Genomic DNA, 18,679 nt, shown 5'->3' on the forward strand with positions numbered 1-18,679 from the left:
GCACTGTAACAACATAACATAATTACTTCATTTGAGCAATGATTGATGAGTCTAAAATTATCGCTGACCACATTTGCATAGCATTGGATGTAATGGGATTCAAACCCGGATCACGGCAGTGAGAGGGGCAATTCTTAACCACTAGACCACTATGATAAGAGACGACATAGGAAATAGCTTTACATTTTATCTCAGCATCACACAATATTTTTTACAGGACAACATTGTTGAATATGTGGGGCCGTAGTTAAAGTATTTTTTTGACAACATATATTATTATGAACACAATACCAAAAATAATTTTACAGCCCCTGAAAAGACCCTCAGCCATCCAGCTAAGGCAAACTTTTTGGCCATTATTTAAAAAGTACAGCCTCCGTGAGAATTTTCTCCTATGTGACCCCCAACCTGAAATGGGTTTGACATCCCTGGCTTAGAGTTTCAAAGCAGTCCATATCTTCCACACTTTTTAAATGGCCCGGAAGTTTGTAGCATTTTTATCCAAAACCTGTAATTGTTGGCCGACAAAATTTTCCCTTTGCTCATGTGCAGCCACAGTGCTTCTATCAATAAATCACTAGAAGGGGCACATCTGATGTCAGGTTCCTAATGAAAGAGCAGGAGGATTTACTACTAGTTGTCCCAGGATGCATCACATCCTGCTTCGGTCTCAAACCGAGAAGGCTTAGGTTTGCAAGTACTGTACACACCGGGTTGTTGACTTTCCTTCGGAGGGGGGTAAAGTAGCCAAAAGATTTTACTCAAGTAAAGGTAATGTTACCTCAGAATAATATTACTCAAGTAGAAGTCAAAAGTAGTTATGCAAATAATTGATTGAGTAAAAGTAAAAAAGTACCTAGTGAAAAAAAATGCTCAATAACTGTGTAACTGTAGCAATGTCTTATTTATTGATTTTTTTTAGACAACCATTCAATCAAATCAGCTAATCAGCAAAGTCCATCCAATAAACAATAAATTATATTTAATTAAGAAAATAATCAATGTAAATTAAAGTACTTTAATAAACAATTTACTCTAATAAACAATTAAATGTATAGTATACATCAAAGAAATAAATTAGAAAGAAGTAGAACATTTTAAGCCCCAGTACTTTTTTAACAGGAACTGCAGGCAGAACAACAAGGTAGCCCAAGGGTCTGCAACTCAAAATGTTGAAGGAACCCTATTGAACCCCCTAAAAAAAGTAATTTGTCAGGGCCCGCAAAAATGTAAAGCCTTATATAAGCCTAATAATGAACGCAACACATGTTGTATGTAGCTACATTAACCTACTATCAAAATGACAAAGTGTGATGCAGCACATATGTTGTATGATACCTCCTCAAGGTAACTTGATTACAATATCAATGAATTGCAGAGAGTTTAACAGTTTTGATCAAATTAAATAAACTACATTAAAAAAATCAAATTTTTGACGAATGATTTTTGAGGATCAAAAAAAAAAAAACAAAGGTTCATAATGTGACCATTACCTGGGTAACAAATAGAGTGCAATAAAACACATTATGCATTTATAAAAATAAAATAACAACATTTTGAAAATGGAAAACAAATAAAATCACATTAATAGTTTAAGTTTGATTTCTGTGCTGTTATTTTTGTCTTTTTATCCTTAAAACAGGGTGGGGCTTGGGCCACAAAGCTCGGCTCTCACTCAGAGGATACGAGAAAAAAAAACAAGCAAAGGAGGAATGCGCGTACATACTTAATTAACGGGTTCAATGAATTTTAATGTAGCGGCGTTAGAGGAGTGTTTTCACCCCACAAATCTAGTAAAAGTATAGTGATTTAAAAATACTCCCAGAAGTACAAAATGTCCCCAAACTTGTAATGTAATGGAGTAAATGTAACTCATCACTACCCACCTGTTTTTTGGTCTTACGGTTCAATAGGGACTATTATCATTTACTGTGTATTAAGTGTATTTGCAGTTGCACATCATGGAAAGCCGCCTGTTGTATTCCTAGGGGAGCCATAGCTTTCAGAAAAACCACTCAATTGCTTGTGTATGACTATGTGCAGTGCGTCATAAGCCTACTTACTGAAAGGCACAGCACAATGTCACAATGTGCCCCATGAATATCAGCCTTTGAAAAGCTTAAACACATGCAGACTCTGTTTCTCAATGTTGCCGCGTCTCTCTCTTAGAGATGACAACTTCTCGGACACGCTGAGTCAGAAGGCTGACAGCGAGGCCGGTAGCGGCCATGCAGGCGAAGATAAATACTCTGGAAAAGACATGAGTTCACCCACTGACACCAGAATCTCGGAAGTTTTCATTACGAGGTGAGTATGGATGTGACAGGATTGCTGAAGAAAGTCTCCTCGAATCAAACTAAGGGTTTTGGGACTTAAGAACAGTCAATACGATATTTAGATGACAACTACAAGCACTGAGCTGATGATCACTCACAGTCTTAGATGGTTATAGTTCCTAGTTACTTCATTCTCAAAGTAATTGCGTTAGCCCCAGAACACTGACACCAAAAAGTAGCACATTAAGGCAAGGCAAGTTTATTTGTATAGCACAATTCATACACAAGGCAATTCAAAGTGCTTTACAGAAATGGCAAAGAGACAGGTTAAAAACACACAATTACAGTTAAAGCATAGAAGAAAAAACATTGAAAATTTAAAATGTGGTTTTTAAAATGCATTAAAACCACAGATAAAACATAATAAAATCAATGAATTAAAATAAAGTAAAAGTGAAGAGTGCAGATAGAACCCTTTACTCTGAAAGTAAAGCTCTAGTTACAAATTACTGTATATACATGCTTTGAAACTGAACCCCAAATCTGTTTCAAAATATCCAAATAATAAAATAAATGGAAGGAAACACACCATGTACACCATGAAAATATCATAGCTCATAGATAGGAGCAGCTCAAAATAAATTGTAAATTGTCTGCATTTATATAGCACTTTTCAATTCAATGAAGACCACCCAAAGCGCTTTACAATGTGTTTCACACTTACTCATTCACACACACACCAATAGGGAGTCAGCCATGCAAGGAGCCCACCAGCTTATTGGGGGCATTGGGGATTCAGTGCCTTGCTTTGACATATAACACAGAGGAGCTGGGAATCGAACCTGCACCCTCTTAATCTCAAGACAAGCGCTCGACCTCCTGAGCTAATGCCGTCCTCCTAAGTGGCACACAGTATGTGCAAACGGCAAAATAGCGAAAGATTTTCTGCTTGGCGCTGGAAAAATTGGCGTTGAAGAGTGCTTGAATCTGGCCATGAAAAAGATGTATGAACCCTGTTTTGGGTCATGGCAAAGTTGGCACCAGTCACTCACCAATACATATTCAAAATAACAATCTCCTAAATCTCTAACTTAATATTTTAGTTGCAAGTGTAATGATAGGCAGTTAGCAGGGAAACAATATTACGCCTGAAAAAAAGCCCTTTTGGTATTTTTGAATTTAAAGAATTGTAGATGACGTGTGTTAGTTTACACAGTTAAGTTATTTTAAAGTTGCCATATTTTTATATTTCTAACACAAACAAAAACAAGGCATTTGAACATGTCTGTTTTGCATGTGTATATGTAATGAATACTGTATAACCATTATTACACGAAAGACAAATGGTACAATTTCGTCTGCATGTGTTAGCCCTGTGTATATATGTTGCCTTTGCTGCTCTTCTACTTCCTCATTGCTGCATTTGGTGACCTTGGATCGTGTCAGTGACTCACTGTCTCGCTCTGTTGCTCCCTCTCTCTGAATCTCTGACACACAACTGACACAAAAAGATACGACCACCTGTGCTTCTTGAAAAAGATGTACAGCCGCACTGCCTCTACTTCACATGTGAATGATTTATCTTAATAAACTATTTACACCCATACATTGGTGTCTGTAAGGCAGAGCTAGAAAAAAATATCGCCTCGGATAATTTACATTTATCGTCATATTCAAAATATTTAAAACTTGTACAGTAACAATATTTACAGTATGTCAGTTTAGAAGCAATAACTAGTAGTCCATTTTTTTTCTAACAAAACACGGAGACTACTCCACCTGCTGTCTGTTCTTTGTTACTGCAATTTTATTTCACAACAGCAATTTTGCATCAATGCATTTTTTTGTTCACTCCAACACTTGCATGAGTGATTGTGTCCCCTGAAGCAGTGGTGCCCAACCTTTTCTGCGCCACGGTCTAATGTCTGATAGTATTCTTGCTCAGTATCAACACACTCTTTTTAGTCACAGTACCATCCTGAAATCTAAAAAATGTGAATAAGAGGGGCGGGAGGGACTCTTTATTGTATCTGATGATGAATCGGACTGTGAAGGATATTAATAAAATACATTGTAAATATAGTGTTCATAATTTATGTTGTCAGTAAATGATTTGAATCATGACCCCACATATTCAACACAGTACCATAAAGTAGTGTGATGATGAGACAAAATCTAAAGCCTGGTGCTCTAGGTGTTAAAGTTCGTCACTTTCACCACCGTAATATTGGTTCGATCACAGTTGCATCCAATGTTTTCAAATGTGGTGGCCGATATTTTTCGACTGATCGTCATGGCTCAAATGCGTGAATCTACCACTGTTAAACCTCATGTATAACACACACCTAAACTTAGATTTTTTTCTTATCAGCCTGTTATGAGTCTATGACCCGGTGGTTGTGGACCACTGCTCTGACTCACTAGAGCAGGAGTCCATACACTTTTTCCTGTGAAGTCCACACAATTTTCCTTTCTCTAATGAGGGCATGGGATCGGTTTGTAACAGAAAAAGTGTGACGATTGCAGGAATGCTCAAATGTAAATAAATCATTGTTTCCAGAAAGCCACAATCAAATAACCATTTTGGATTCTTCACAGACCAAAACTCAGAAAATAAATAACACCATTAATGAAATAAATATTAATCAAATAACCCTCTCTAGACTTTTCACAGAAACAAAGTCAGAAAATGATTAACACTATTCAACACAGATCCAAGTTAACCTTACTTGTCAGAGCACTGGACCACTAGCTGTACTTGCAAAAAGGTAGATCCAAATGTATTACCTTGATATCTTTAGTCTCGGTACCAGAGACAAATGTTGATTTTGTGGTTTGTTTCACATGTTACAATGACAATAAATTACCGTATTTTCCGCACTATAAGGCGCAACTAAAAGTCTTAATTTTTTTCAAAAGCTGACCATGCGCCTTAATACAGTGCGCCTTATTTATGGAACAAAATTAATTCGCAGTCTTGCAACTAACTTGCAGCCGCCGACTAGATTTTTCCCCGAACGCAAAGTAGTCCGCGGTGTATGCTGGGATTTATTTACCGGCGTTTCATTGTCTAACCAATGTGTCAATCATCATTTGAATCGATCACCATTGGCTAAAGTTATTCGGAGCCTCGGATAGGCTAGAGTGCCGAAACCAAACCCTGCAATTGGCCGAAAAAGATGTGTCAATCATCAATTAAATCGATCACTAATGGCTGAAGTTATTCGGAGCCTCGGATTGGCTAGAGGGCCAAAACAAACCCTGCAATTGGCCGAAAAATATGTGTCAATCATCCGTTAAATCGATCGCTATTGGCTGAAGTTATTCGGAGCCTCGGATTGGCTAGATGGCCAAAACAAACCTTGCAATTGGCCGAGTTTAGCAATGGCGTAGCAAGCTTAGCAAGCTGGCTAAAGTACGCCATAAAGAAACATGTTTCATTAGTCTGTATTTGTACATATTTTACTCTCCTGGATTTACTTCACTCACGGTTGTAAGAAGACCATGATTGCGTATCATTATTGAACGTGAGAACTTAGGTGAGCTATGCGGCTTTATATTTTCCTGGTATCTTGTTTTAGAACGATCTTGTTGTTGCTGTGATGAGTTGAGTGAATTCAACTCAATTCCAAGTGTTAATTGTCATATGCACAGTAAAGTTGCGAGCGAAAAAGAAAATAAAAACTAAGAAATGTTTGGCATTTCTTGAATCCCAAGACTTTAACCTTCCGAATTATATTTGAAATGACACATTTAAGTGACATCGTTCGGACACCGCATCCGCACGTGTCTACGACACGTATTTGCTTCTTTGCAAGCTTTGGGAATGTTAAGGGGGTAATCAGTTGGACTGAATCATCTGACTGTTTTGTCGACGTTCCCATTGTAGCGCCTTATAATCCGGTGCGCCTTATCTATGGAAGATATAGGACCAAAAACAATTTTTAGGGGGTGCGTCCTATAACCCGGTGCGCCCTATAGTGCGGAAAATACGGTATTCAATATTCTAAACATTGTATGCATGTATATGTATATACAGTACCAGGGCCATTTCTCCCTAGTGGGAGAAGGCTAGTCAAGAACATACTTACATTCATGACTCTTTTTGGGAGATTGGTACAGAGAAAGGGATTCCCAGGCCCTTAGCTCAATCATGTTATTTGGAGTCATTAGGTGACCAAACCCCCCGATTCGAACTCTAGTGCCGAGCGCCAATCAGGGAGGCAAGGGGTACCCAATGTCTTAGGTTTGATTTAACCAAGGCTCGAACCGGCGACCTCCCACTCTCAGCGCCCTACACACCGAGCTGGTCTGAGCATTTATAAGTCACAAATTTAGTCTCATTGTATTACGTGAAATGCACAACAAAATCAACATTTGTCTAATCATTTTGGTACTGTGACTAAAGACGTTGTGATAATGAGATAGAACTCCAAGCCTTTCTGTCAACAGTTGCCAATTGATAAGAGTTCAGTGATTTCACTGCTGTCACCCAGGTTTAAATCCTTTTACAAGTGAAAATGCACACTCAGACTTTAATATTCTATTTATGAGTTTGATAAAAGACAACAAACCAATACATTATATTCATAAATTAACAAATCAGCATTCTATCTGGTACTGTTCAGGGGGCCAGACCAAATGTGGAGGCCGCGGACCGTAGTTTGGGGACCACTGATCCGGAGAGTGACACAGTTTAAGTTATTTTTCTCGCTCTTCTGAAATAACAGTTCTCCCCTTATGTTTTTATCTAAGCAGGCATAGAAAGCGGTCAGACCCGCCATCCCGCCGTCCCCCAGCCCGCCCTAGCGACGTCCACTCCATGGTGCATCCCTCCCAGCAGGGTCATCCGACACATGGGCGCCAACCTCAGACGGGTTCCCCGGTCATTAGCAACTTCGGCCCCCGTGACGTGATTCGGAGCCGTAACCATTTGCCGGCCGACAGCCCCGAGCATCTGCGCCGTACCGGCCACGGCAGCCTGACCAATATCAGTCGGCACGAGTCCCTGAAGAAGACTGAAAGCCCGCCTATTCGACGCTCTACCTCCTCGGGCCAGTACATGGGCTTCAGTGAGGCCCACCATCGTCACCATCACCACCACCACGGGGGCAAGATCATTGACCCAGAGACCATCGCACAGGTAGGCTGATTGAAGCCTGTTCTCTCAGTCCTGTAATCTTTTAAAATTCTAAGTTCAGGAAAATGCTTGACTTTCGGTTGCACTGCTTGAAAATTCTTGAAATTGTTGCCATTGACATATGTCATGGCAGTCTCACACTAGACCATGCGATAAATGAAGAACATTTTTTTAAAAAGTGTGAAAATGACGCTGACACGCCTGCTCTGCTGGCTTGTTATTATGGCGTTGTCAGACAAAGAGCCATTTCCACCTACTGGTCGCACCCAAGAGGACAGCTCTATTTAGAAAATAGGGTCTAGAGCTACAAAAAATACTGTAGGATACAAAACAATTTGGACTTTACACACTGAACAGATGTAAAGTCTATCTATCTATCTATCTAACTCTATCTATCTATCTATCTATCTATCTATCTATCTATCTATCTATCTATCTATCTATCTATCTATCTATCTATCTATCTATCTATCTATCTATCTATCTATCTACCTTGGTCGTATCCCTCAAGAGGGGTGACCAACAGCAAGACAAACACATACAATAACAAAGAAAATAAAAGGGAAAAAATAGCAAAAAACACACACAAACATTTTTGGATCATGGCCAACCCAAATGCCCAAACACCCAAACAAGTTAGGCACCTCGGCACCCAAGTTGGTCATGCTTTTGTCCCTCCAGATGAAACGGGACACAAGAAAGCGGGCATGTCACTCGGGTCAGGGTGACGCAACACACTGATTTAAAGTCGAACAGGACAAATTCCTTGACAATGCAAAACAATCAAATATACATTAAAAATTTCAAACGATAAAATGAAAAGAAACTAACTATTTACAATCCTTTTTTAAACAATTTAGACCGAGATCCTCTGGAAAATACGCAAAAAAATAATTATTGAAATAAGTAAAGCAAAAGATCAGCAGTTGATTGAAAGATTGAATGCACTCTGCTTCGGAGCAATCATTATCATAAAATGAGTCCAAATTTGGCTCATTTTTTTCTTTCTTTTATACGTACCATATTTTGTTTCTTTTTTTAGTTTTCCTTGTTGAACTCCATTATTACCCAACACTTACCCAACCTTTCCGTGTTTGTGAACACAAGTTACGTACCCAAGCTGCCGGTGCATTGTTGATGTAGAATGGCAGAGTTCATGTCACTTTATTTTTTATTTATATATACATCTCATTAGCTGCACCGCTTATCCTCAATAGTGTCGCGGGGGTGCTGGAGCCCATCCCAGGAATCATCGGGCAGTGAACACCCTGAACTGGTTGCCAGCCAATCGCAGGGCACACAGGGACAGACAACTCGCTCGCTCATTCACACCTAGGGACAATTTGGACCGGCCAATCCACCTGAAATGCATGTCTTTGTAATGTGGGAGGAAACCGAAGTGCCCGGAGGAAACCCACGCAAGCACGGAGAGAACATACAAACTCCGCACAGAAAGTCCGTTAGCTGGATTTGAACCCACACAGGAGTTTCCCAAGACCTTAGAACTGTGCCGCACACGCGCTAACCACTGCGCTGCCGTGCTCTTTTGACACACGCTCTGCTTCGACAGCACATACAGTTTTCCTTTCGGTACAGATTGTGAAAATAAATTTCCGTAAGGGGACCAAATACATTTATTAAATTATGATTATATGGATTCCAAATGAGGTAGGGGGTTTGGCCTACGATGTCCATGCAATCCTAACCACCCGCGCCAGTTGTTTCCTTTTTTCTGCCGTTCAGTTGCCATACCACAACAGTCACGTTTAAGGCAGAGGAAGCTCTCGATTGTTGCTCTGTAAAGGTCGAGGAGCAGCCAAACAGAGAGACTTGCCTGTTTAAGATTCCTGAGAAGAAGATTCTTTGCCATGCCTTCTTTGCCAAGTGTTTGTAGACCAGGAGAGGTCCAATGTGATGTGAAGGCCTAAGAACTTGATGTTGTCCACCAGCTCCACCACTTCTCTGTCCAGGAGGAGGGGAACATGGTCAGACTTTCAGTCTATATGCTCAGGGCTGCAACTAACAATTGATAGTAATTGTCGCCAGATACATGTTTACAAAAGAGTGAGGCATTCCAAATGATTATTATTTCTGCTGACAATCCTTCCTGTGCAATAGCGTCTCTGTTTTGAGCGGTAACATCCAGAAATGACGGCATCTACAACAAGTATGCGTACCAACATTTTTAAGTTTTGGGAGCATTTTAGCCATGGCCAAGAGTTATTTTTTCCTTAATACTTGGGTAAAAGGCTTTTTGGCCCACATCCAATACTGAAATGGTCTTAATTCATTACAACTCATTTTGTGAATCTTGATGGCTTGAAGGCCCAGTTTGTATTTCTTTATTATTTTTTCTTTTCAATGATGTTGTAACAAACATCACATCACAAAATGAACAAATCACCTCAAAAGAAAAAAGGCATGATAAGTTGAAGCCAAAGGCTTATAATAGACCCTTCACCAAAATAAAATTTGACGCTTCTTCTATCAATCTTATTAACAAATTATCAGGAACGTGTCCTTTCTCGTGAAACTCCCAAATATTAAGTTGGCGATCTGATCCATACTATGTCTGGATCCCTAGTGGATTCTCTTTGGTCCAGGGGTCTCCAACATGGTGCCCGTGGACCTGTTCTTAAAATAGCTTAACACTACTGACTAATTGTTATTTTCTGGTAAGATTATTCTTGGGGTGGTTGACGAAGTATATTCAACCGTGCTTCCAATATTAACTAGGCCCAAACCGACAGACTGTGGGATAGCTATCAACAGACTAAACCACAGTCGTGAAACACAGTTTTAAAGTGCAATGTCCCTGTTCTAAGTGCAATACACTGATTTTCTAGTGCCATACCCTGGTCAAATGTTATATTCCGTACAGGTTTTACTTTGGATGGTCTTGAATTAATCCTAAAACAGTTATGCAGAAAGAGTATTCCATTGCAGAAAAAATCTTTACAAATTTATTTTTGCACTATTAAGGTTACTTATTTACACTTGACTTCATTTCCATAATTCTTTGCCATAGGAGAAAGTTCAGTTGTCACGTTGACTGTTAGTTTTGTGCAACATCCCAGTTCAAGTGCAAAATGAAGTTGTGTATAGTTCTTATTTCAGATGTAAATACTTTATATAAGAGGTGAACACATAGAAATACAATGATAATGAAGGTGATTCTGACTCTGTAATAACATAGTAATAACATAAGTGGTTCTTCTGGAAATGCATATCAAACTGGGTGCTAATTAGTGACAAAAAGTAGCATTTGGCTTGAAAAAGTATGGAAAACCTCGTTTGAACAAATCTGAGTGCAATGGTCTGTCCTGCAATATTTAGGACAATTGTTGATTGGGCTACATAGTACATCTTCATTTTTAGCATTGCTTCCTTGTGTATTGTTATATTGACCTTGGTAGTGAGTCCCCACTGGCTTATCTTATCTCACCAGCTCAGCCAAGTGTTGTTGTGGGGGCTTATTTTAGGATTTTGCAAGGTCTGCTGCTTGTTAGAGTCTACGTCCTTTCATGTTTTCTGATTATTGCCGTGTTCAATACAATATTGCTGCGTTTCCCATACAGTTTGTAGTGATTTGTGATGTTAGCATAAATTAACACAGCATCCCTTTATACAGCAAACTGTAATGTTTGAGCAATCTTACTGTCAGTATTTAATAGGCAAGGTTTTTTTCTGAATTCTCACGAGAAAGGGCTCTTGTCACACTTGCTCTGGGTTTTTCCCTTCTTTACTCCTTTGTGGTATTGCTTACACATTGTATTATAATTAAGAGAGTAAGGAGGAAAATGATGCGGCAGGGTGGGGGGACAGAAACTTTCAAATAATATGATAATTTATTGATGAGTTAACAAATGATTTTTGTAATTAGGGGCGGCAGTAGCTCAGGAGGTAGAGCGCTCGTCTTGGGATCAAGGGATCCCAGTTCGAATCCCGGCTCGTCCGTGTTTCATGTCGAAGTGTCCTTGGGTAAGACACTGAACCCCTAATACCCCCAATAAGCAGGTTAGCGCCTTACATGGCTGCAAGGCCGCTATTGGGAAATGTGGAGCACATTGTAAAGCGCTTTGGGAAGTCTTGACTTGAAAAGCGCTATATAAATGCAGATCATTTCATTTCATTTCATTTAATAGAATGGAAGATATAATTAGTTTGAATCAGTGATCCGCAACCCTCTCTGTACCATGGACCGTAATAATGTCTTGACAATAGTTTCGTGGACCAACCTAATAATAACTAAAACATTAATACTGGTAGGTCGGCACGGCGAATGAGTGGTTAGCGCGTCTGGCACAGTTCTGAGGTCATGGGATCAAATCCTCCTGTGTAGAGTTTGCATGTTCTCCCCGTGCCTGCGTGGGTTTCCACTGGGCTCTCTGGTTTCCTTCCACATTCTCAAAAACATGCATGTCAGGTTAATTGGCCGGTTTAAATTGTCCCTATGTGTGAATGAGCCAGTGAGTTGTCTGTCTCTGTGTGCCCTGCGACTGGCTGGCAACCTGTTCAGGGTGTACCCTGCCCACTGCTCGAAGATAGCTGGGATGGGCTCCAGCACCCCCGCTACCCTACTGAAGATAAGCGGTGCAGATAATGGATGGAAGGATGGATTAATACTGGTAATCATAACAATGAAAATAATAGTAAGCCTAAATACACTGTGTAATCCCAAGACCACCAAGGATCTTGATAAAATAATAAAAGGCATTACATTTTATTCACCATCACACTGTTTTTACTCACGGTACCATGTTGTATAGTTGTTGATTTTTTTTGACTGAACTCTTTCCCAAAATGCTCCATTACAACACTGTACAACGTGGAACCGCAAGTAAAAATAGAGTGATGTTGGGATAAAATTTAATGTATTTTCCTAAGTTATCCACTTTCCTAGTGGACTAGTGGTTACTATTTCGCTCTCTCAGTGCTGGGATCCGGGTTTAATTCCTGTTGCATCCAATACTGAGCAAATGTGGTTTGTGATATTTTTCAAAATATCTATCATTGTTCATGTACTGTAGAGTACTAATGCAAAATCTCGTGTAAACGCACACCCAATATTTGGGGTTAGAAAAAAAAGGCCGTATATAAATGAAAAATATGGTCGGAGCAAAAAAACAAAGCAACTTTTTTTTTCTGTGCCACCAAATGAACCAAGACCGGTGGTTGCTGACTAAATGATTAATAGAAGAAGCTTCCAAAGTTATTTTGGGGACGGGTCTCTTATAAGTCTTTGACTTCAATCTTTTTAGGTGATTTTTTTTTTAGTTTCGTGATATGAAGTTTTTTGCTACATGATTGTAAAGACAAAAGGAAGAGAAATACAAATACTAGATGACACCAAGGCAGTGTTTAATTATTTTGTTGCTCACAATCGGCACCAAGGATGTAGGTTTGGGCTTGGTATTAGTAGGGACCAAATCCACTTCCTCGGGGTCCTCCGGAGGGATAGCCTGGAACGAAAGTTGCTGGTGTCCTTCTACAAAGTGGAAAGACTTTTGGCATACAGCATCACCGTGTGGTAGGCTGGGAGCAGACAGGAAATCCGTACAGAGATTGATTAACACAGCCCAAAAGATCATCGGCGGCTCTCAGTCTATAAGACATTGTCTGCTTACTGTAGAAGAGCCATTAACCTTATAAAATACAATTCCCATCACGGCCAACACCTCTTTCACCTGTTTCCCTCTGGTAAGCGCTACAGGTCCCTCAAAATTTGGACAAACAGGCTCAAAGACAGCTTCTTCCCCAGGGCCATCACCAACCTAAGCGAACGCACAAAACTGATAAAATATATTGCGAAAAGTTTTCTCCTGCGCTTATGTAGGTTTTAGATCAGGGGATGGTGTAATAATAGTAGTAGTTTGTAATAGTCTATAGTAAGGACAGCCCACCCGCGACCCTAATGAGGATAAGCGGTACGGCTAATGAGATAAGATGAGATGAGATGGACAGCCCATTAAAGACTATGCGATTTTGGGTGGAACAGGATTAGAACTCAGATTATGGCAGTGAAGGCACTGAACTTTTACCACTGGACTACCAGTGATATTAGTGACATGTGAAAAGGCATTGTGTTTTTTGACTCATTAGCATCCTTTTTTTGTTGCGGTACTTTTGTTGTGCAGTTCACATGTTACAATGACAATCAATTTGTCACTTACGATGCTTACATAGAGTAGATTATAAGAATTAAATTGAATTTATCGTCATGGTAACATGTGAAATCGCACAACAAAATTCACATTTGTCTTTGGTACCCTGACTAAAATAAGTGTGATAATAACATCAAATCTACGGCCTTTTCCAAAGTAACCTATACAACTGGTGTGCCAGAGATCTGACAGCTAACCCGAAATAAGACCTGGTTGCAGGGCACAACAGAATTGTTTTGTTCAATCGACTTTTTTCTGTGAATAACCCAAAGAGTGTTATTTGATTTTTGGTTTTCTGGAAAATATACTTTTACATTCAGGCACACGTTTTATGTTACAAATTGGCTCATCAGGGACAGGACAATTGATGTTGACCCTCAATAGAAAAAGTCTGGGGAACCTTGCCTCACATTATCTTCTTCTTTCTTAGGACATTGAAGAAACCATGAACACGGCTCTAAACGAATTGCGGGAATTGGAGCGCCAAAGCTCGGCCAAGCACGCCCCCGATGTGGTGCTGGATACGCTGGAACAGAGGCAAGCCCCTGGCGGCGGCGGGGCCCCCACGACGGCCGGTTCCAGCGAGTCCCTGGGGCCCCCCATCCACGGCGTGACGCTGAGGGCCACTGCAAAGACAGAGCTGCCCTTCCGCCGAAGCGAGGGTGGGGGCTCTTTCAAACCGACTGTAGTGCCCCGCATGGGTGTGCAATTGAAACCCCCCGCTTTGAGACCCAAACCCGCCGTCCTCGCCAAGTCCGGTGCTGTACCTCAGCCTCCTACAGGATCACCTCAGGATCCTCAGGACAAATCCTGCACCATGTAACCTCTACCATGCTCACAAGAGGCAGCAACCTGCGGTGGGGATGCCGAATGCACATAATAGATACTGTAGGTCCCCCATTATTACTGTGTAGAAAAATAACAACAAGCCAAAAAAATTGAAAAACAGCCAGTAGAATTGACACTAAACCAGTGGCCACAAAAGCGCGGCCTGCAGGCCTATTGGGACCCCCGAGATGATAGTTTTAGGCCCTGAGCCCTTCCCGCGGATCTCCCCAGCTACGGTGACCATCGGGTCGCCTAACATTTCAAAGCTTCTGTGATGAGGACTGATCCACTGAATAACCACTACTACACGATGGAACTGAATTTGAACCGTTTTTGCATAAATGCCTTATACAGGTAATGTCAGCATTCCTTACCGGAAGTGGAAACCAATTGAACATGTGCATTCAGAATAAAAGACGAGTCGATTCAAGTTCAGTCATAAACGCTATTGTGGATTATTTGTTCATACTGAAATTTCAGCTGCTTCCTGTGTGTAATACACTAGATATGGAACACACTAAATCAGGGGTCTCCAACCATTTTCAGGTCGAGAGCTGCTTTTGTTTCTTATTAGCGCAAAGGGGGCCAAGTTTGATATGAATTTCTAAAATGGCAACTTAGCTAGATGGCTTGCTAAATAGCTGAATAGGTAGTTTTACAGTTAGCTAGAAAGGTAAACAGGTTAAAAATACTAAAATGAGCAAGAGCTAGCTATAAGAGTAAAACACCATCTAATTAGCCAGGTAGTAAGCTAAAAAGCTAGCTATCTATTTTGAAAGGAGGCCAAAATTCAGCTTGATAACTAGCAAAAAGTTCAAATGTAAGCTAGATAGCATACATTTTTTTTAATAGCTAGCTAGAAAGCTTGCTAAATAGCGAAAAAGTTAGGAAGATAGCTAGCTAGCTACAAAGCTAAAAAGGTAGCCAGATAGCTAGTTAAAAGAATGCACATTCTTTGGTCATTGGCTTTTTAAACCCCATGGATTGGAATTTAGTTTGTTGTATTGTCTGTAAAATAAACCAATAAAAAATCTCATTTTACTCTCCTAATTGATTGCTTAAAAAAGTTATCAATACCTGAAAAAAAGATTTTGTCCATGAAGCACACAAACTGGTATGTATTTATTTGAATATCTAAAATAACAACGTATCATGTTATTACTATGTTATTACCAGATTGATTATTAAAACTATAGTTAAATAGACTCACTTTACTAGAAAACCAAAATGACCTAGCAAAGGTGAGCTATTTTCAGAACAAGTCCTCTGTCACTTCAACTGTCCTTAGGGGGCACTACATTGGAGATGCAAAATGGTAGCCTTGTTGGCACCGTAGCCTAAAAAAAAAAAATGGACAAAATAAAAACACTCCGAGATCTGTGACAGTAAACTGCGACGCTCTCATGTCTCTTTGTGGGCCATTGTCAGTGATATTCGTATTTTAGAATATCTTTGATGATTGTGGAGTACATTGAAATTGTTAGCCAGCAATGTAACACTACAAACAACTCAAGGATTTTGCAGGTTTATGCTTTAGGTAGCTGGATGGATGTTGTGCGCGTGTGTATTCATGAAAAGAAAGATCATTTTACTAACTCGTTGTTTTTGTAATCTTTATTTTTGTGTTACAAGTAGATATGACATAGATTAGATAGCAAACAATGTTAAAGAAGAAAGGATCACTGTGGACAAGTCATCTTTACTGTAATAAGGTAATACTGTATGTACTTAGTTGTGGAAGTGCCTTCGATGATGATTCTGCACATTCTCTCATGTATGCATTCGGTCACATGACTATGAAAGTCCAAGAGTGCCATCATTTCATGAATGAAACAAGCATTAAATTCATAAAAACAGCCTCTTGAAATAAGAAGCCTTTTACATAGTCCTTAAATTTTAGAACAGCATACTTTTTTATTAGAAAGTCAATTATTAAGGACATTCTTTGTTGTTGTTGTTTTTTTTCAAACGTATTTGTTTTGAATAAAAGTTGTTTTTATTCAAATTGAACCATTGTTAAGTTTTGGTGATTGATGGACCCATGTGGGGGAGGCGGGAACTGGAAGCAGGGGAGCCCAAGAGGAAAGATAGTATTTAATAGCAAAAGAAGGTGTAACGTAGCAAACACAAAACACATTTTCAAAGAGAAAAACATTAATTTTGTTGTGCATTTTACATTTTACAATGTTCACAAAAACAAGGAAATGCCCAAACCAGACACAAAAAAACACACACACACACACAAACATGGGGTGGTAGTGGAAGTGAAAATGGCACAATGATCGTGTTATGTTTAAAATGTCCTTTTATAGGCTTCTAGGTAATTGTCCTGATGATTAGTAAATACTTTATTTCGGTAGTTATTATTAAAGGAATGTTCATTATTAGGCTGTTTCTATACATAAAATGTTTGTGTTAAGGCTGTTTAAATCGATTAAATATTTATATTTTTAATCGAATAATGGCACTCTTGGGCTTCCTTACTCGGCAACGTGTTATGTTAGAGTAAGTGACAATGTTTTAGAACTGAGCATCACTGCACATTTGTCTGTAAATGTAGATGAGGCATGTACTTGTGTAACAGCAAAACAGATGCGTAGAGGATGATCAACTTTCTAATAAAGGAAATACTTTTAAGGTCACTTAATTTGTATAATGCAGTCATTGCGGTGTTTATTGGTCTCTGGCATCTGAAATCATTAAGCATTTAAAAAAAACTAAAGGAAATGTGTTAAATATTGGATATTTGAGCTATATGTGTTCTATAGCATACTGCTGCCAAAGTACTACCGTTTATTGATAAGGCGTACCTAAAAACCCCAAATTGGCCAAATTTGAAGCACTTCTTTTAACCCGGTGTGCCTTACCACAAAATATGGTGCAAAACATGTCATGATTCACAACAAAATTAACATTTGTCTTTGGTACCCCGCTCATTTGGCGCCAGCCTCCGCGGGTTCTGATTGGCTCCCTGTCACTATTTGAACCCAGTACTGTCAGTCCCCTGTTGTCGGTCCATCTGCGAATCTCAGTGTATACTAGGCAAGCTTTTTTGGACTCTGACTCCCGCCTGTCCCGTTTTTGCTCCCGTCTGTCTCCGGCTATGACCCGTTTTGATCCTGACCACGTCTGCTCTCCCGTCCCGGCTTACGACCTCTTTTTGTCCCTGACTTCTTACATCTCCTGTTCTGGCTTATGACTCGTTTCCGACCCTGACCACGCCTTGCTCTCCCATTCCCGGCTCCCGACCCATTTTTCCATCGCTGACACCGCCATCGCTCGTGTTTGGATCACAATCCGAGTACGAGAGCGACTTGCTTCCCGCGTCCATCAAACCCCGGATCGTGGGCGCAGCTCTTCCTCTTTCCTTAAATAAAACTTGTGAGAAACGTAACGCAATTGGTTCCTGTTTCCGTTCTGGTCCTGACAATACATCGTATGCAGTGAGAGCGTTCATCTCATTATCACCAGGATTCATACGGGTGCTTAGAATCCTTAATAGCTTGAATTTTATTAGTGTTTTTAAGGTCAGGAAAATGCTTGAATTTTGGGTTAGTGCTTAAAAAAGGCTTTAAATTGTTACCATTGTGATGTTTCCTCACAGTCTGACTCGATAGACTATGCAATGATAGAATAAAATCTCGTATGTGAAAATGACGCAGAGCGACCGCTCTAGTGGGTGTTCATTATGGCGTTGTCATGTGAAGCGTCAGTGCCCCCTACTGGTCGCACCCAAGAGGACAGTTCTCTAGAAAACCGTCTCTTTTGGCTCGACTCACTTTCGGCTCCCAAACAGCTACCGTATTTTCCGCACTATAAGGCGCACATAAAATCAGATTTTTTTTTAAAAAGCTGACTGCGCCTTATAATCTGGTGCGCCTTATATATGGATCAATATTGAATTGCAAGGTCTCGCAACTAAGAGAAGCAGCCACCGACTCCATTTTTCGCATAGGAGTGCGCTGTGCATACTGGGAAATATTAAACAACGATTCTCTTTTATTTGTGCGTTTGTATAAAGAGCCTGAAATGGCTCCTATTAAGAGACACGCTTACAACGCAGATTTTAAACTCAAGGCGATCAGTCACGCAGTAGAACATGGAAATAGAGCAGCAGCAAGAGAGTTTAACAATAATGATTCGATGTTGCAGAAGTGGAAGAAGCATGAGGATGAGCGGTTTACGTTTTACATTTTACAGTTATTATGTTATTGCTTTATTGTTATTGTTTTGCACTTGTTATTGTTTTTGCACATTACGAGTGTCACTAT

At 39.9% G+C, this 18,679-nt stretch overlaps 1 protein-coding gene across 3 annotated transcripts in view; it reads left to right on the top strand.

Moving 5' to 3' along the window:
• The window catches only part of srgap1a (SLIT-ROBO Rho GTPase activating protein 1a), a 94,250-nt gene extending 77,200 nt beyond the window's left edge, over window positions 1-17,050 (top strand). For 2 of the 3 annotated variants that reach the window (XM_088340984.1, XM_088340987.1), the window contains 3 exons: window positions 2,170-2,307; window positions 7,032-7,419; window positions 14,011-17,050. In XM_088340984.1, coding sequence (XP_088197110.1) covers window positions 2,170-2,307; window positions 7,032-7,419; window positions 14,011-14,403 — 919 coding nt within the window. In that variant the 3' untranslated portion in view covers window positions 14,404-17,050. The remainder of the gene's footprint in view (window positions 1-2,169; window positions 2,308-7,031; window positions 7,420-14,010) is intronic. The other variant, XM_088340985.1, reaches the window with a different exon arrangement.
• The last annotated feature ends 1,629 nt before the right edge of the window (window positions 17,051-18,679 follow it).

The sequence above is a fragment of the Urocampus carinirostris genome, chromosome 7 (assembly GCF_059441175.1).
Source record: "Urocampus carinirostris isolate Australia breed hairy pipefish chromosome 7, RoL_Ucar_1.0, whole genome shotgun sequence".
NCBI lineage: Eukaryota > Metazoa > Chordata > Actinopteri > Syngnathiformes > Syngnathidae > Urocampus > Urocampus carinirostris.